This window comes from Odocoileus virginianus, chromosome 11 (assembly GCF_023699985.2).
Source record: "Odocoileus virginianus isolate 20LAN1187 ecotype Illinois chromosome 11, Ovbor_1.2, whole genome shotgun sequence".
Classification (NCBI taxonomy): domain Eukaryota; kingdom Metazoa; phylum Chordata; class Mammalia; order Artiodactyla; family Cervidae; genus Odocoileus; species Odocoileus virginianus.
This window is the reverse complement of record NC_069684.1, coordinates 1,435,561-1,454,677: the sequence shown is the minus strand read 5'-3', so window position 1 is coordinate 1,454,677 and position 19,117 is coordinate 1,435,561. Positions and strand designations below refer to the sequence as shown.

The 19,117-nt window shown below is 50.9% G+C and overlaps 1 protein-coding gene and 1 long non-coding RNA gene across 6 annotated transcripts in view; one reads left to right on the top strand and one right to left on the bottom strand.

Moving 5' to 3' along the window:
- CAMSAP2 (calmodulin regulated spectrin associated protein family member 2) overlaps nucleotides 1-12,246 on the top strand; it is a 91,494-nt gene extending 79,248 nt beyond the window's left edge. For all 4 annotated transcript variants that reach the window (XM_020906982.2, XM_020906980.2, XM_020906981.2 and 1 more), the window contains 6 exons: nucleotides 1,856-1,992; nucleotides 3,876-4,096; nucleotides 6,501-6,573; nucleotides 7,336-7,451; nucleotides 8,658-8,776; nucleotides 9,399-12,246. In XM_020906982.2, coding sequence (XP_020762641.2) covers nucleotides 1,856-1,992; nucleotides 3,876-4,096; nucleotides 6,501-6,573; nucleotides 7,336-7,451; nucleotides 8,658-8,776; nucleotides 9,399-9,704 — 972 coding nt within the window. In that variant the 3' untranslated portion in view covers nucleotides 9,705-12,246. The remainder of the gene's footprint in view (nucleotides 1-1,855; nucleotides 1,993-3,875; nucleotides 4,097-6,500; nucleotides 6,574-7,335; nucleotides 7,452-8,657; nucleotides 8,777-9,398) is intronic.
- Nucleotides 12,247-15,449: 3,203 nt separating this feature from the next.
- On the bottom strand, nucleotides 15,450-19,079 carry LOC139037402 (uncharacterized). Of its 2 annotated transcripts, XR_011490180.1 has the most exons (3): nucleotides 17,933-19,079; nucleotides 17,269-17,458; nucleotides 15,450-16,673 (listed from the first exon to the last, which is right to left on the bottom strand). It is a non-coding gene; the product is annotated as an uncharacterized lncRNA (long non-coding RNA). The 2 variants fall into 2 exon arrangements; XR_011490179.1 differs by having other exon boundaries at nucleotides 17,269-19,079.
- Nucleotides 19,080-19,117: the final 38 nt, after the last annotated feature.

The following is a 19,117-nucleotide window of genomic DNA, read 5'->3' as shown; positions in this document are numbered from 1 at the left end:
TTCCAAACTCTTATAGGGAAGAATGTGGTTTTTTATAATCAGAAATGTGTATGTGTGTGCTACTCGTTTCTCTTTTTAAAAAGTTAAGAGACCAAGATATATCTTTTCTAATGCTCTGCAGTTTAGAATATAGATAGAAAGACAGCCTTCGGTGGCAACAATCTATACTTGCAGATTTTCTGGAGTCCTATTGGAGTCAGAACTAAGAATTTGGAAGTGGTTACAATCACTTTGGATCATTAAATACTGGGAACGGGTAACTTACTTTGAAGTTGGTCATAGAGAGATGGCTGTCTCGGCCCTTTTTAATGTTTAGAAACTTAAATGTGAGTTGTGCTTTTTTGTTTCCTAACTGTGTGAGACTACTGTTAATGTTTTTTAATGGACTGCTGCTATAGACAGTAATTGATGTGTTTAGTTTTAGAGACCTTGCTACCTCTGCTCCCGCAGGGAGAGGAGAGCAGAGTCCCCCATACCCTCCTTTCCTCACTTCTGTCTTCACCACCCGGTACTCGGCCCTCAGACCATGGCGACAGCTTGTCACGGGCTCCCCGCGTCTGCCTGGTCCCTTCACACTGCCTCTTGGGAGCAGAAGTCCACGGGGTCTCTTAGAGATGCCTGTTGGATAAAGTGCAGCCCCTCGGCGTGTGATGGGGGCCTTTCGCAGATGAATCCGCTAATCCGCAGGGCCACCCTCTCCCCGTCGCTCCGGTCGGGGTGTCCTGTCAGGCTTGCTTCGGTCTTCTCTGTGTGCTGCAGCCTTGCATGGTTCTGGGGGTAGACGGAGTATCTTCCCCTTGGGTCTCTTGTACCCTCAGTGTTCTCATGGTGACACTGCTGATCCGGGCTCTCCAACCACCTTGTGACTTGCTTCTGTCACGGTTTCTCTTAGACCATGAACTCCTGCACACACTCCATCTTCTTATCCGCAGAGTGAAGGAAAGGCTGGCAGGCTGCAGCCTGTGCAGCATGTCAGACGCGGACGTGTGTGTGTTTGGCCTGGCTGTTCACAGGCTGTCTTCTGACTCTCTACATCTGAGTGCATCTGTCGCTGAGTTTCTGTGCCTCTCCCTCTCCCCCAGCTGGTAGGGATCTAGCAGCCCCTTAACCTAAGGAGCCCTGTCTTTTTCACATCTTAGTGTCTTGTGTGCCCAGCACTGTGCTGGGAATGTATCAGAACCACTTCTCCAGCTGGTTACTCCTGACTTCTGAGAACTCGGGCCCTGAGAGTTTGCTTAGGAGCCAGGCAGGCTCAGGAGGCCCAGGGCCCACCTTCTAGCTAGCCCTGGGGTCAGGAGTGTAATTACACCCGTCTCCTCTTCCGTGGGAGAGCCCGCAGTGCAGTGCAGAACCCAGCGAGCAAACTGTCAGAACCTCCACCTAAAAAAATCGTGCAGCAGGAATTTCATTTATGTGATACAACTTTGGGTAGCTATTTTTTTGGTGCTTTTTCTTGACTTTTCTACATTAAGTATGTATTCTAAACACAAGTTAAATGCAATTTTAAAATGTGTGGGGAAACTCTCCACTCTATAAATTATCAGGGCCCAGAAAACTTTTTTTTTTTTTTTTTTCAGTTTTATGTTGTTCTTTGCTGACTTCCTAAGTTTTGAAAACATGTAATCAAAGAAGTTTGTGTGCTTTGTTATTTGATAAAAGTATTGCCTCTTTAATTCATTTCTTCCTTCATCATTTTGGAACATGTCCATCTGTGGTGGGGTTGGAATAAGATTTTTCAGTGGGTAATTTGTATTCTCAGTTCTAAGAGTAACCACTGCATGTGGCCTCAGACATTGAAAATGAGGATATTGGTACCTTAAATGTTTCCTCCTCCTCAATGGAATTCATTCCCTAGGATGATCAAAAAGCAGAAAATGATATGGCCATGAAACGGGCAGCTTTGTTGGAGAAACGATTAAGAAGGGAGAAGGAGACTCAACTTCGGAAGCAGCAGCTGGAAGCCGAGATGGAGCACAAGAAAGAGGAGACCAGGTGGGGCCGCCGTGGCGGGAGGGGCATCCTGCTGACTTGTTAACCGGTGTTTGGAGGAACCTTCGGAATGTGACACAGCTAAATCAGTGCTGGTTTGGGGTGCTTCTTAGAAGTTTATTTAAGTACTGGTTGCATGTTTTTATCCCAGGCTTGAAACATTAAAATCATTTCCCTGGGTTTTTCTCACACACACACACACACACACACACACACACACACACACACACACTTTTTAAAGTAGTTATTAATGATACAGTTAATGGCCGCGGTTGTCCCAGGTGCTGACTTCGCTCGCCCCCTCACGCACACTCACCGCCCCTCACCACCTTCACGCACGCTCAACCCGACGCTCACCACCCCTCACCCACCTCACGCACACTCACCGTCCCTCACCCCCCTCACGCACGCTCATCCCCTCACGCACACTCACCCACACGCTCACCACCCCTCACCCACCTCACGCACACTCACCGTCCCTCACACTCACCACTCCTCACCCCCCTCACACACGCTCACCCCCACACCCCCCTCAAGCACACTCACCCAGACGCTCACCACCCCTCACCCACCTCACGCACACTCACACACACTCACCACTCCTCACCCCCCCTCACACACGCTCACCCCTTCACGCACGCTCACTCCCCTCACGCACACTCACCCCCCTCACGCACGCTCACCACCGCTCACTCCCCTCATGCACACTCATCCCCCTCATGCATGCTCACTGCCCCTCACCCCCCTGACGCACGCTCACCCCCACAACCCCCTCACGCACGCTCACCGCCCCTCATCCCCTATGCACGCTCACCCTCCTCACGCACCCTCACCCCCCCTCACGCACGCTCACCCCCCTTCACGCACGCTCACCCCTTCATGCACGCCCACCCCTTCACCCCCTTACCCCCTCACGCACGCTCACCCCCACACCCCCCTCACGCACACTCACCGCCCCTCATCCCCTACGCACGCTCACACCCCTCACGCATACTCTCCCCCTCACCCCCCTCACGCACGCTCACCGCCCCTCATCCCCTACGCACGCTTACCCCCTCTCACGCACACTCACCCCCTCACCCCCTTCACGCACGCTCACCCCTTCATGCACGCCCACCCCTTCACCCCCTCACCCCCTCACGCACGCTCAGCCCCACACCCCCCTCACTCACACTCACACCGCCCCTCATCCCCTACGCACGCTCACCCCCCTCACGCATACTCTCCCCCTCACCCCCTTCACGCACGCTCACCCCTTCATGCACGCCCACCCCTTCACCCCCTCACCCCCTCACGCACGCTCAGCCCCACACCCCCCTCACTCACACTCACACCGCCCCTCATCCCCTACGCACGCTCACCCCCCTCACGCACGCTCACCCCCTCACCCCGCTCACGCACACTCTCCCCCTCACCCCCCTCACGCACGCTCACCCCCCCTCACGCACGCTCACCCCCTCACCCCCCTCACGCACGCTCACCCCCCCTCACGCACGCACACCCCCTCACCCCCCTCACGCATGCTCACCCCCACACCCCCCTCACTCACCGCCCCTCATCCCCTACGCACGCTCACCCCTCACGCATGCTCTCCCCCTCACCCCCCTCACGCACGCTCACCCCCTCACCCCCCTCACGCACGCTCACCCCCCATCACGCACGCTCACCCCCACACCCCCCTCACTCACGCTCACCGCCCCTCATCCCCTACGCACACCCTCACCCCCCCCTCACGCATACTCTCCCCCTCACGCACGTTCCGCGCCCCTCATCCCCTACGCACGCTCACCCCCCCTCACGCATACTCTCACGCATACTCTCCCCCTCACGCACGTTCCCCGCCCCCGTGCTGTGCGCAGTAAGCAGCGCACCCGCTTGGTCTCCAGGCGCAGGACGGAGGAGGAGCGGCAGAAGAAGGAGGACGAGCGGGCGCGCCGCGAGTTCATCCGGCAGGAGTACCTGCGGCGCAAGCAGCTCAAGCTCATGGAGGACATGGACACCGTCCTCAAGCCCCGGCCTCAGGCGGCCCGGCAGAAGAAGCAGCGGCCCAAGTCCATCCACAGGGACCACCTCGAGTCCCCCAAGACGCCCGTGAAAGGCCCCCCAGGTGAGGGGCGTGTGGTGAGGTGGGGCGCCGAACTGGGCAGGAAAGCTTCCTGCGAGTGGAGCCTGTTATGCGTGCGTGCATATGGCCAACAGCATCACTGGCGTGCTCACATCCAGCCTGGGGCTCGTCCTCACTTAGCATCTCTCTGGGTTGTCACTATAGTTATTCTGAAGTTAAGAATTACTATAGTTATTCTATACTGAATTCTATACTGAATTACTAGTTATTTTGAAACTTAAGGAAAATAATGTAATACTATTTAAAGAGAACTGTTAAAAAAAATTAAATAGACATAGAAAACAGTTGCCAGAGGGTAATGGGGTGGGGTAAGTGTTAGGATGCTGGGGTTAAGATATACGCATTACTGTATATAAATTAGATAAACAACAAGAACGTACTGTACAGCACAGGGAACTATAATGAGAAAGAATCTGGAAAAGAAGTGTGTGTGTGTGTATAATATAACTGAATCACTTTGCTTATACTAGAAGCTAACACAGCATTGTAAATTAACTATGCCTCAATTAAAAAAGTAAAGAGAACTCCACCTTTTGTAGTAAGTGAAAATTTTTGATACCTAGTATTGGTTGAAATTAACAAATTGATTTGCTACCTGGGAGTTCAGTTCAATTGGTCAGTCATGTGCGACTCTTTGTAACCCCATGGACTGCAGCACACCAGGCTTCCCTGTCCATTACCAACTCCTAGAATTTACCCAAACTCATGTCCATTGAGTCGGTGATGCTATCCAACCATCTCATCCTCTGTCATCCCCTTCTCCCACCTTCAATCTTTTCTAGCATCAGGGTCTTTTCCAATCAGTCAGTTCTTCACATCAGGTGGCCAAACTATTGGAGTTTTGGCTCAGTCCTTCCAATGAATACTCAGGACTGATTTCCTTTAGGATGGACTTGTTGGATCTCCTTGATGTCCAAGAGACTCTCAAGAGTCTTCTCCAATACCACAGTTCAAAACTATCAGCTTTCTTTATAGTCCAACGCTCACATCCACACATGACTAGTGGAAAAACCATAGCTTTGACTAGATGGACTTTTGTCGGCAAAGTAATGTCTCTGCTTTTTAACATGCTGTCTAGGTTGGTCATAACTTTTCTTCCAGGGAGCAAGCGTCTTTTAATTTCATGGCTGCAGTCACCATCTGCAGTGATTTTGGAGCCCCCCAAAATAAAGTCTGTTACTGTTTCCATTGTTTCCCCATCTGTTTGCCATGAAGTGATGGGACCAGATGCCATGATCTTAGTTTTCTGAATGTTGAGTTTTAAGCCAACTTTTTCACTGTCTCCTTTGACTTTCATCAAGAGGCTCTTTAGTTCTTCTTCACTTTCTGCCATGGGGTGGTGTCATCTGCATATCTGAAGTTATTGATGTTTCTTCTTGCAATCTTGATTCCAGCTTGTGCTTCATCCAGTCCAACATTACATGGGAATTAGATATTCCTAAACTATGTTTTATTCTTCTTGTTAATTTCTTTGTTCATTTTTCTTTTTGTTAGCTTTTTTCTTTTTTTTTAGCTTTTTTTCTTATAAGCACTCATTTATTACCACTTTGTTTTAGAATAATTAATTTTATCTTTTTTTCTCTCAGTTTTGATGAGATGTAATTGGCATATAGCACTTTGTAAGTTTAAGATGAACAGTCTAGTGATTTCATCTACATACATCATGAAGTAGTGCCCACTGTAAATATACTGAGCATCCATTATCTTGAATAGATAAAACATTTCAGGAAAAGAAAGATGCGTTTTCTCCTTGTGCTGAGAGCTCCTGGGGTCCCTCTCTGGGCAGCTTTCTTGTGGCGTCTCACACAGCAGCGTTGGGGAAGTTACAGACTGAGCACCCTGCTGTCACGGCCCCAGGACTGTGCGTCTGTAACTGGCAGTTGCACCTTTTGACCACCTTCATCCAGTTGCCCCTCCCCTCGCCTCTGGTAGCCACAAATCTGATCTCTTTTTTATGAGTTTGTTTCTTGAAATACAGTTGACCTACAACACTTGTTAGTTCCTGCTATACAACAGAGTGATTCAAAATGATCACCAGGCTTAATCCAGTTACCATCTGTCACTGCACGAAGAAGACTTTACGTAGTAACTGACTGCACTCCCCACACCATGCATGTCAGCTGCCTGACTCATTTATCTTATAACTGGAGGTTGTATCTCTCAATCTCCCTCACTTATTTCATTAGTTCTCAAAAGTAGGTTCCTTGCCCATTTTAAATAAATTATGCATATATGCATGCAAGCATGTTATGTATCTAAAAAGGAAAAGAAACTGTACAAGCTCAATTTTCATACACTGGTATTACCTAAGGAACTCTCTTCTCTAGTTGCTCCTTTTAAATTTCTAATTTTTATTCAGGATCACAAATCTGTCGTGTCTTTTCAGTCTCAAGCCTTTCTCTGGCGTCACTGAACATGGGCGATAATGAGAGCTTGCACTCAGGGAAGAGGACCCCGAGGTGAGTCACAGCACAGACGTCTTCCTGAGAACATAAATGCACCATAAACGAGAACATAGATGTTCTCAGTACGTACACCGTAGTCACAGACGGTTATAAGTTTTGCTGACTAGGACAGTTCGAGTGTCTATTTAAAAAAATATATATGAAGAGGTCTGTTCCTCTTTCAGTTTTTTATCTTTTGGATTTTAGGATAATGACATCAGCAGGATAGTACCCATAACTGTTGGTCAGCCAGTGTGATACAGTCGAGCTTGAAGTGGAAAGTCCTCATGTTTAGTGCACCAGCCTCTAGGCTTCTCCCTCTTGTGACTTAGGAAAGCTCCTTTGTATGCTCTCTCTTTCTCAAGGATGTGTTGAGTTGGCCAAAAAATTAGTTTGAGGTTTCAAACCACCTTATGGAAAAAAAACAGAATGAACTTTCCGACCAACCCAGTATATGTATTAGAAGCTAAAAAAATCAGTATTTAATGGTCTTATGAAGCATGTTATAATGTAGCACCCATATAAAAGAAGGTTCCTAGTGAAGGTCGTCAGGTCCTGTCAGTTGTCCTGTGGGAACGTCCATCTGTCCTCCACAGGTACTCAGGGGGTTGCCCACTGAGATCTTGGCTCTGCGGCTGTGAACGAGACAGAGTGACCGCCATCATCTTCTTTTTAAGCCTCTGAGTTGAGTTTGGTTGGCGCTCACCTATATTCTCCTGAGCCCCAAATGATTTTTCTTTATATGAGACATTACAGTGCATGTCTTCTATTATTCAGATCAGAGTCTGTAGAAGGCTTCTTGTCTCCGAGCCGGTGTGGCAGCCGGAACGGTGAGAAGGACTGGGAGAACGCATCCACCACGTCGTCCGTGGCCTCAGGGACAGAGTACACAGGTGAGTGCCCGCCTATCCTCGGGAAGCGGTTGGACGGGGGCTGAGACGCGATGCAGGGTGCGCTACACACGGAAGACTGGTGGGAAACAGTGGCTAAGGCAGGCGGTCACTTTCAGGTAAGTCAGTGTCTGTGATCCGGTTCTACTCAGAGTGGTGGCGACTTGTCCCAGATGAATTCAGCTTCAAACAAAGAGCAATAGCACTCAGCCCCCCACTTCTACCCTAAAAGCCCTGCCCGTCTCTGTGTGGTAGTCTGGGTCTGAGGCTGTCTCAGTTCGGTCTGCGGAGGTCCCTCCGCCCTACGTCAGTCATGAGCGCGGGGAACAGCCCTGCTCCTTCAAGTCCTTCCCCTCATGCTGGGCCTTCAGGGTCTGGAGCTGTGTGTCTGGAGCAAGTGCTGAGAGGCTCTGAAAGATAAAGGAATGCCTTAGGTCCAGGAGGGCACCCGGTCTCGCTCTGCTGGGGGAGGCGTCGTTGAAGGAGAAGCACGCAGAATAACATGTGGGTGAGAACTAAAGAAATGAAGCAGGAGAGGACGTGGGAGTGGCCGTGGAGAGGTAGGTGGGAGGAGCAGAGGTGACGGGGACCACCCGCATCTGGCCGGCATCTGGGTGACCCCCGAGTGGTCCCCGAAGGCCCAGGGGAGCAGAGCTTGCTGGCTCCTCGAGAGTTGTTTCCTCCCTACCCTGCGGTTCCAGCCGGCCCAGCAGCCTGTAAGGTCAGTGCAGGCCCCGGGGAGCCTGGGCCTGCGGGGCTGTCAGATGCATGGTGAGGCCTCCAGGAGGTACGTGGCTGTAGGGCCACGGGTAGCTCTGAGTCAGCCGTGGTGGGAGTAATTTACTCCAGATAGAGGTAAACATGACAAATCAGGGCTAATTTTTTTCTCTTCAGAGAACTGGTTTCTCTGCATACTTACTGAAGGCCTCCTGGAGGAGGTGAGTGTGAGGGAGGAGGGGCCTTCTTAGTGTAAACGTCCCAGGAAGGTGGCAGAAAGTGCTGCCCTCCAGGCCGCCTCGGGAGGCCAGAGGAGACCCGCGAGGTGTGACCCCGAAGGCAAGACCGGATCCCGACCGGGGCAGGGCAGTCAGGGGCTTTCACGTTAGAGTTTTAATCAGTGCAGGCACAATCGTGTCATTTAAACATAAGTAGTATTTCTGACTTAGGAATGTTATTTTTACTGTTATTGTTATTAAATTCTTATCATAGGACCAAAGCTCTTCAAAGAACCCAGTGCAAAATCCAATAAGCACATAATACAAAATGCTTTAGCTCATTGCTGTTTGGCTGGAAAAGTAAATGAAGGTCAGAAGAAAAAAATACTGGAGGTAAGCATGTTTGCATGAAAGTTAGGTTGGGCAAAAAAATAAAGGTAGGTGGGCAATGTCTTAAAATTGTAGGAGTCTTCTCTTTCAATTCAAGTAAAAGCACTCCTTAGGTACTTCTAGAATTTCAGCCACATCTGAAGGGTCTATAACTATGTTTTCATTATTCGACGGACTTAACTTTCAGATGGGCTTCTGGAAGACTGCACATTTCATTCAAGACTAGGCATAGACTTAAGATGAAAATATAAAATTATAAAATATTTTCTTGCCCAGAGAAAATTTTATTTCACTCGATCACATTTTATAAGCGTAGATTACATGATTTGCCTTTTTTAAAATGGAGCTGTGTCACAAAGGAGATGGCCAGTGCGGGGTTGTCAGTGGTAGAGATTTAGCAGACCCTGCAGACCTTGAAGTTCCTCTGGGATCTTAATCCCGGCACAGCCAGCAGTCCTCGGCCTGCACATGATTCAGCCCCAGTGTGCTGGGCTTGTATTACTTGCGCCTCATGTTAGCTGTTTTAAATTACGTGTGAAGAAATGTAACACAGCTATATGAATTGTGTTTGGCAAAGTGTTTAAGGGCTTTTATTGTTGTTTTGTTTTTGTTTCTAATCCTGAAGGAAATGGAGAAGTCAGATGCCAACAACTTCCTGATCTTATTCCGGGATTCCGGCTGCCAGTTCAGGTCTCTGTACACTTACTGCCCAGAGACTGAAGAGATCAGTAAACTGACTGGGATCGGCCCTAAGTCTATCACTAAGAAGATGATCGAGGGCCTTTACAAATACAATTCTGACAGGAAACAGTTCAGCCACATACCTGCTAAAACTTTATCTGCCAGTGTTGATGCAATTACCATTCACAGCCATTTGTGGCAGGCCAAGAGGCCAGTGACGCCCAAAAAACTGTTACCCACTAAAGCATAGGAACTGGGAGATACCTGCTTCTGAACATTCATGGTAAGTTTGCACTTCATTCCTCCTGCCTATAGAAACCCTTTCTAATTGCCAACAGACTTTATTCATTGAAACTGGACGTTCAGCCCTGTTGTCATGACAACTGGAATGTAGACCACAGTGTTGGAGTGCAGGAGACGCACCGAGGTGACAGGCCAGCTGATGGCGGGCGTCTGGCTCACAGGTGGAGGTTTGCCTGCTGCGTTTTCGATACAGCAAAGCACTGAGTTCTCACGGACACTAGTTGACGGATGGCTAGGATTACCAGTTGTGTGTTTTGTTTGTTGCTTGTCTTTTTTTTTTCCCAACTTGTTAATGTATATGAGTGTCTTCAGATGGTTTATTTTGCTATTTTTCTGCCCTGGGAGTTTGGTCCAGGATAATGTTTGTATTTGGTTTCATGTGGAGATCACGGGAGTAGGAAACAGGCCCGCAGAGACACCTTGCGCTGTTCTTTACGCGGGGAGAAACGCTAGTGCTAGTTTTCCAGTAACCCTCACGCCTTAGTGGTGTCAGAGCATTTGCCGAATTACCCTGCGAAGTGCTTACAGTTCTGTATTTATTACTCACTCAAGTATTAATGTTTTTCTATGAAACAAGAGGAGTTGTTGTAAAGAGCTGCTATAGTTCACTTAAAACCACACAAGCTTAACCAAGAAGATGTTATAAGAAGTTGCTGTTAAATCAGTGCTGTTTTTACACCACTTCTGGCCAACTCAGAATAATTTAGATTGTTCTTTTAACAAAAAGGCTTTCTGTCTCTTTTGAAGCATGTCACTTTATAAGCTGGCAGAAATGAACGACACTTTGAGAGTAGTCTGAACCTGAAGATGGAAGACTTCCTGCCACATGCTCTCAAGAGGTCTTTCCGTTGTATTTATAACTGATAAAAAAGTTATATTTAGAGTTTTTAAACATGTACAAAGGGCTACGTTTTAATTTTAAAATAGCTTCACATTCTTTCACTGATACTGAGTTTTTCTTCTTTTTTTTTCCTTTTCAAGTGGGACAGCTTAGATTAAGTACACACTTGAACTCTTCCCTACGTGATCTTTGTTCCTTTAACAGTGCATACCAGAGGGTTAGTTGGGGAAAAACTTCATTCTCAGGAAATGACTTGAATGATTCTGTGACCCTGTTATGTTTCAGTGTTGTGACAACATGTAAACTTAGAGGGAAAAGACAGTATTGTAGCATATATGAGATGCATAGTCTGTTTTCTTTAATGGGAAGTAGAGACTAAAATATATGCATTTCTCTAATTGAGCTGTTCAGAGAAATAACTAATATCTCATATGATGATGTATTCACTTGTTTTTTTAAAGAGAGTAGGAGTGAGGTGTCCCTGGACTGTGCTTCTCTCTTACTATGAGGCCTTTGGCGCCAGTGCACCTGGGCTATCAACATCTTCTCAAATGCTGTCAATATTTTACTGTAATTTATGTTCTTATATTTATGTATATTTGTTTAAACTGTAAAAAAGAAGATTTCACAGATTTTTTTCCAATACCTGTGCAAGATATATGTGTAGCTCAGAACTATTTGTGATCTGCTGTTTGCATGTAAAAGACCAGGATATATGTAACTCTTATATTTTAAGTGTATACATATTGTGTATATAATATATGAAGATTACAACTGAGGGATTGCACATTTTACCTTTCAGACAACCATTTCGGTCACAATTAGAAGGAAATAATTGTCAAATAGATTGACTAGTTTAAAAAAATCGTAAGTGAATCTAATAAAAATGTGGTAATAGTCAAAAGGAGAGTTAACAAGCCTTCAACATTACTAAATTTGTTCTTTTTAATCAGTGGAATTTCCCTTATCAAAGCAATCTTCTTGGTGATATTACTTGGCCATTAAATTTTTTTAAACTGGATGCAAGACAATGGAGGAAGTAACTGTGTAAGACCAGACAGGACCACCCTTTATTCTCAAATCTGTGTGTGTCCAGTGATGTCTGTAAGGTTTAAAGGTAGAATGTGAATATTGCCACAAAAGTTCCTTGCTCTCAGTATGATGTTTTACTTTATTCATGCAGAAAGAATATGGATATATTTAAGTCTGTGGATTTTTTTAAATTATGTTTTTAAAATTATACAAATGAGAATTATGCTATTTCATAAAGTCTGGAGATAGTCATCAACTTATTGAAACACATTGGTGCTTCTCATCATTGGAGGTCACGTTGGATAATTACTTAGTTAAGTTTGCGGCCTGTCAGATTCTGCCATGTGACAGGCGTTGGAAAGCTCTTCATTCCCCTCAGCTGCTCAGTTGTGTTATGACTGTTACAGTTCAGTTGGCTGTTTTTAAAGCCAAATCCAGCTTTTTAATTGTGGTTCCGTGGAACTTGGGGCGATGGACAGTGTGTGCTTGCTGTCCACTCTGGAGCATTGCTTACAGGTTTTTTTACGATGCTGTGCTGTAAAATACTGTCATATTTGCTACTTCCTAGTGCAGTGCAGTCTTTTCCCTTTCATTTGAATAAAAGCATGGCACCAAATGTCCTTTTCTGTTTCTCGATTAAAATACGGGGTCTTGGGGCTAATATTTGAACCTGAGCAAACACATCACATGGTTTTCCTGTCTCTTAACCTCTGTTTAAATTGAACAATTTAGGTATTCATGAGAGGTGATTAATACTAGAAGTTGTTTGAATCCTGACTTAGGCAGTGTTGAAAGTCTGTCGCTTTCTGTGCTTTGGCACAGTGGTGCAAAAACCTTGTGCTCATGTTGCATTAATTTTGCCTGTATTTCTTCCTTTTTTTTTTTTTTTTTGGTGAATTGATAATTAAAATGCCAGAATTAACCCTCTGCGCCTTTAGAAGTGAATGTCTGCTGAACTCACCCAGCTCCAGCAGCAGTGGGAGCCAGGTCTCTACAATTATTCCATAAGCTTCACTTTGATTTTGTGGATTGTCCTCATTCAGACCAGAGCAGTTACAGAAAAACCTAAAAACTGTGTGAAGGGAAAGCGTTCGTCGCTCAGTTACGTCTGACTGTGTGACCTCTGGACTGTAGTCGGCCACACTCCTCTGTCCGTGGGATTCTCCAGGGAAGAATGCTGGAGTGGGGAGCCACTCCCCTCTCCAGGGGATCTCCCATGGGTTGAAAACCTGCGTCTCCTGCGTTGCGGGCAGATTTTTTACCGCCTGAGCCACCAGGGAAGCCCACCCCTGCTTTCCAACTAGAGATAGTTTTGCCCTCAGAATAAGAACCCTGAGGTGGCTTTTCTGGTCCCACTCCCTCCGGTTGACGCACCCTGTTCCGTGAGGCCTGGGGGCAGCTTGAAATTCCAGACGCTGTCACCTGAGGGTGAGCCTCTCCCCCCCCTCTGGCCCTAGCTCCCCTCCACGCACTGGTCTCAGGGCTCCGCCCCAGGCCCTGCCTACCCATGCACTTTCTGCCAGGCCTGCAGTCTCCACTGGCGCAGACACCTCCATACAACCTGGCCTTCCCGCCACCACTGTGCGTCTCACCCCTCGCCCAGAAGTTCACGGCCTTCCGCAGCTCAGCCAGCTCAGAAACCAGTCCTTGACCTTCTGGGGAGGCCTGCACCCCCAGCCACCAAGGCCAAGTCTGCAAGGGCCTCCCTTCCTCCTCTCCGGTTCAGCACAGAGGTGCCCGGGCTTGGAGTCCCCATGCATTGCACCCCTGAGCCTCCATCCACCCCAGCCCCCTGCCCGAGCCTCCAGGCCATCTCTTCTGCAAGGGGGCCGGGGCCCCGATGCCCCCGCACCCCTGCACAAGCCCGGCTGAGCCTGGCCGTCACCGAAGTCCTCCCGGGCCAGCCTGCCCCGGTCACAGCAGCCGGCAGGGAAATCCCCAGTAGACGCTGTGAAACTCAGGCAAGTGTGGCATTTCAAGATAAGTCACAAAGTCGCCGTGAGAAAGATCCGACCGTCAGGACTTTCTCAGGTTCCTCGGCTCCTCACGTGTGTGTTGCGTTGGAGGGTGACTCCGGGCGTCGCCCATTCACCGCGGTGCTGGGTCTGCCCGCCTCCCGGCCATTCTGCACTAAAGCTTCAAGCTCCCCAGGAACGCGGGGGCAGCGGAGAGGGAGCACCCCGTCATCTTCTTCTGGTCTTTTGTTCACTGAGAGGTGGGCGTCCGCCCTGTTAGGACGGGCAGCGTGGCATGGGAAGGGCAGCGAAAGAGATGGCTCCCGCCCCGCACCCCCTCCCAGCCACCAGGCCTGCCTCGGTAACCAGAGACGGGCTGAGATCACTGGGAAGTAACGGTGCTGGCGAGCAGCTCTCAGGGGCTGAGTAATCGCCACCCAGACCTGCAACTTCCTCTCCAAACACGCCCGGGGCCCTGTCCTGCCGGGGGACTTCCCTGCCATCCTCTCGGGTTCCTGCCGCCTCAGTCTGCAGCCCCGAAGGAGGAGATGGAATCTCACTTTCCTTGAAAGCCGCCCTCTTCCTCTCACCCCTGACCCACCTCCCCCAGGCCCGCAGTGAGGTTGCGGCCCTGAGACATTTTCACTCTGAGTCACCAAAGCACTTCCCCCAGGGACGCTAAGACTCTCCTGCCCCTTCCCGGCCATCCGGTCTGGTCCCTGAGAGTTTCTGAAACCCTGTTCCACCCCTGCCATCCAGGGTGGGGCTGGCCCTGGGCTGGGGAGCCGCGGTGCGGGGGGACCACTGCCGGCCTTCCCCTGACACCCCTCCCCACTCCATATGCCAGCACAGGCACGCGTGCACACAGCCACACATGCACGTGCGTGCGCACGCAGGCACAGCACGCGGAGGGCTCGGGAGCGTGGTGTGTGAGGAAGCACCCTGCAGCCGGCGATGACCGTGAGTGAAGCCAGGGCTCCTGTTTCTAGCACCCTCGTTGTCCAGAGGCTGGGGACACACCCGCTCCTGCCCACCAGGGGCCCAGTCAGCTCACAGCAGAAGCCCCCTCGCCCGTGGCACTCGCCAGCGAGACCCCAGCCCCAGGGACCTGCGCTGGCCCAGTCCGAAAGCCCCCAGATGGGGATGACCTCTCAGGAGGTGTCCGGGGCGATCTCAGACCGTGGCCCCCCACCCGCAGTGTGCACAGACACCCGGGGCAGGGGTGGGGGCAGGGCAGCCGAGCCCGCAGCTCCCAAGGGGGGCAGGGCTGCTGTGGAGTGTTCCCCGGCTGTCCCACGGGGTCCCCCCGGTCAGATAGGCCCTGTCCCGCCTGCTCTAAGACGGGAGCTGGAGCCCAGCTGCACATGGCGGTCAGGTGGTAAAGCGGACGTGGAAGCCAGCGCCTCCCACCAGCAAGCCCCCGTTTGTTCCCCGGACACACGCAGACACGGACGCAGCGTGCTGGCTGAATACACAGGGAACTTGACATCGCGGTGCAGCGGGGTTCTTAGAAATATGTTTAATGTGGTGGTGGTGGGAAACTTAGAAATCTAAAAAAAAAAAAAAATGTGGATTTAAAAAGAGGATACAAAATTGAAGCGGTCTCCCTGGTGGTCCAGTGGCTAAGACTCTGCACTCCCAGTGCAGGGCTCCCAGGCTCCATCCCTGGTCAGGGAACTGGATCCCGTGTGCCGTGTCTAAGACCCAGTGCAGCCAAATAAATACATTTAAAAAATAAAAGTGAATGTTTTTAGATCATCAGAGAAAAAGTAACATTCTAAACTCTGAAATTGCTTAAAGCAATGAATTTGACTATGAAAATGTAAAACAAAAATTTTAAATAGCTAAGAAAAAAAGCCTGGGAACCAAATGGAATAATGATTTATTCTAAATAAATAGTTGATACAAATTATTAGAAACACAAAAGATTGTAATAGATAAACAAATGTCTGAAGGACATAATTAGTTCACATGAGAGGAATTACATCTGGAAACATTTTCAATCTTACTGTTTTCAGAGAATGTAAATTGAAGTGAGTTACCACTTCACCTCATTACCTGTTAAAGTGGAAAGACATATTTTACCAATAAGCATCTCTAAAAGATTGTGTTGAAGCTGTGCTCTCCTATGATGCCAGTTAGTGATCATTGCAAGCAATTGTATCAAGCCACAAAAAATTTCATAGTCTTTGTCCTTCACAAAGGCATTTATACTCAGAGAACAGTGTGAAAGAAGAAAAAAGTGGTAAGTGCAGTTATTTATTACAAATTTGTATAAATACAAATACTGCAAAAAAAAAAAAAATGCTACAAACAACCTAAATGACCAAAGCAGAGGGATCGGAAGACTTAGCAACATAGGAAAATGTGGATTTGCATTACTTGAGAAAAGCAGACTATGAAACTGTGCACCTTCTGGCTACAAACACATCTCTGAAACAGGTGTGTGAGAAATATGTACGTGGAGAACATCTGAAATGCAATGTTGACAAAACAGAAAACCCAAGAGCAATGGGATCACAAATTCCTTTTTGAAAATGTCCTTCACTGGTTAGAAAGAAGGTCACCGGCATGTCGTGCTGCCGGAGGGCCAGGACACCTTTTCTTATTCCACATTCTGCGACGTGACTAAGGCTTTCACAATGAAAAAGGCGAGAGAACTTTCAAAATTTTCCCCAAAGAGTTAAGATGATTGGACAGAAAAATTAACATTGAGGGGGAAAGTGGTAAAAGACTGGGGATAAAAAAAGAAAAACTTCCTGGAAGCCATCCAGTTCAAAGTCCTGGATATTTATGTATTTATACTCTCCTCTGATCTCAGCAGGCCTGTGCCAAGCACGATGACGGGGAGCCGTGTTCACCCCAGGAGCTGATGATCCTGTGGTTGGGCAAGGCTGACCCGGCTCACCAGGCCACTCGCCCTCTGGACGGCTGGAGCCCTGGGGGCCTGAGAGGGCCCTGGGGTGCGGGTGGAGAGAGGCAGGCCGTCTCCTCCCTGCGGGCCCCATGCCCGTCTGCAGGGGCCTGCACTCTCAGCTCACCAGGATGAGATGCATCAGGGGACTGGTTCCAGCCCTGTGGGGGTCCCCTGAGGGGGAGTAGAGGCTGGCATCATGGATTTGGCCTTGGTCACTGAACCCAGGCTGGCCATGTGGCAGGCCAGGCCCCGTGGCTTCCTGCCCCCCGGGCCCCAGCAGAGAGAACACGCTGCGCACCCAGGACCACAAGGCCACAGCCCCGGAAGCGCGAGGAGCAATCTTTCTGATAAACAGCCAGGTCTGCCCCCCCAGCCCTGCTTCAACGGCCCTTTGGGTGCCCTGCCCCGCTCTTCTCGTTCCCCTGCGGCTCCTGGGCGTTCATCTCGAGCTTTCAGAACCGCACACGCCCCGGGCCTGGGCTGCTGTGCGCCCAGGAGGCACGGCGCCTGTCCCCGGCTGCCCCTGGCAGTCCCCGCGTGGCCCCGCTCAGGACAGGCAGCACAGCTTGGGCTGGCCTTCCAGGGCTGGAGGCTGCGGGGCCTCCCAGGACGAGAGCGTCCTCCGCCAGCAGCCTGACCAGACCTGAGAAGGCAGCCCACTGGGTCTCCACACTGCGGGCGGGGGCCTTCAGGGGAGACCCGGGCCTGGGGGCGGGCACGGGGAGGGCGGTTCAGAGGCCCCCCCCACCCCCGCCTCGTGCCTCACCTGCCCTTCCCGTTGGCCAGTCACCCCTGCGGGGGAGTGCGCACACACCCCACGTGCCCCTGGCGCTTTCTTCCCCCGGGTGTCCCCGCAGACAGACGCGCCGTGGCTGCAGACACCTGACGTCCCTGGCACAGGGCAGGCCGACGGCCCAGGTCGATGGTCATAATGCTGCTTTCACCCTCAGAAGGGCCTGGTGTGGATCGCGAATTATTCCAGCACCCACTCCAGTCAACATGGAACAGAACACACGCACCTCTCCGCGGCCCCGACCTCAGTGGACGGACGGGCGGGCAGCACCTGCGTTGTTTCCTGCCGGCCGCCCAGGCCCACCCGCCTGCTCGGCTATGAGAGCCCCGCGTGTAGGGCCTCTTGGACGGGTCCTGTCCTCGCTATCCCCACTGCCAGTCCCCCGTCTGGCCCTCCCCGTCCCCCGCACACATGACCACTGCCCAGCTCGGGGCTCCGCTGTGGCCTCTGCGTGTCTGTCCACAGCCCGGCACTGCCCTGCCCTGGGGGTGCAGGTGGGCTCTGCCCCCCGCCGCGTGTCCAGGGGCCCCTCAGTCCCCTCCCACCGCCTCGTCCCGCCTCGGCTCTGCTGCTCAAACGCAGCCTCCAGCACCTTTCTGGAACCCACCTCGGGTGCCAGGAAAGACTCAGGACTTACTCCTCAATCAGAGGGGCTGCCCGCTCCTTCGAGCTCCAGGGGGACTTCGTTAACTTTTACGCCAGGATGTGTGACCTCTGGAACGCTGGCCACTGCACGTGGGACACATGGATCTGTCTCTGGGGCCTAATTAGTGACCGTCCAAGGTCAAAACCGGCATCTCTTGTGACACCCAAAATGGGGCCTGCCACACGGAGGTGCTTGCTGTAACAGGACTGAACGGAATAAAATGGAAGAATAAGCGGCCTTGAATTTCTAACGCCAGATGACCCAACGGCTCATCCTCTCCTGCTGAGAACGAGGCGGCGGCTCTGTGGAGGGTTCATGCCACAGCAGTCCTCCCGCAGCAGCTCACGGGAGGACATGCTAAGAGGAGCTGGGGCCTGACTGGATGCCCAGCATCCTCGGGAACCCCGCCCCCATCCTCGCCCTGGCCCACCGCCTCCTCCAAGGCCAGGCTACATGCCCACCCTTCTCTCTGAATCCTTCCCGCCTCTCAGTCCATGGGGGATCCTGTCCTCCTCCAAAACTCCCGATTCCTGGTTGAGGACAATGCCTCTGCCGCTGAGTCCGGCTCCATCTTGCGCTCCACGCCTAACACCCGAGTTTGGCTCCATACGTAGGTTCTGCCCAGGAAGGAAGGTGGGGAAGGGCTGGGGTCTGGACCGCAGGCTCTGCTGCCTCATTTGGACAGGCTGATGCTCCCTCTCCAGGTTCAAATCCTTCCCGTGACTCTCTGACAACCTGAGCTGGTCAGAAACGCCACCCTGGGCTAAGACCCAGCAGTTCAGGGAGCTAACGCCATCGAGAGTCTGGTGTTCAGTCCCTGATTGCAGGGAGGCTCCCAGGGGCAGGCTCCCTCCACCCGCCGGCTCTGCAAAGAGACCAGGGAAATCTTGGCAGCAGGCACCTCCCTGGGGAAAATCCTCAGAGACAGACAGTAGCCTGGAGCCAGGAGGGGATGAGACAGACTGAGCCTCTGAGAGCCTCTCCTACCGGCCCTCTGGCCCCTGAGACCGGTGACGGTCTTAGTTCATGAGTAAAACCAGGGACTGATGGACGGACAGGTCAGGCTTCCACGGGAGGCAGGGCGGCGATCCAGCCCACGGACTTTTCTTCCAAAGACCCAGCTGGGAAGCCACGTCCCCGTCCCCCGCCCTCCGCCCCACCCCGAATCTCGCCCCC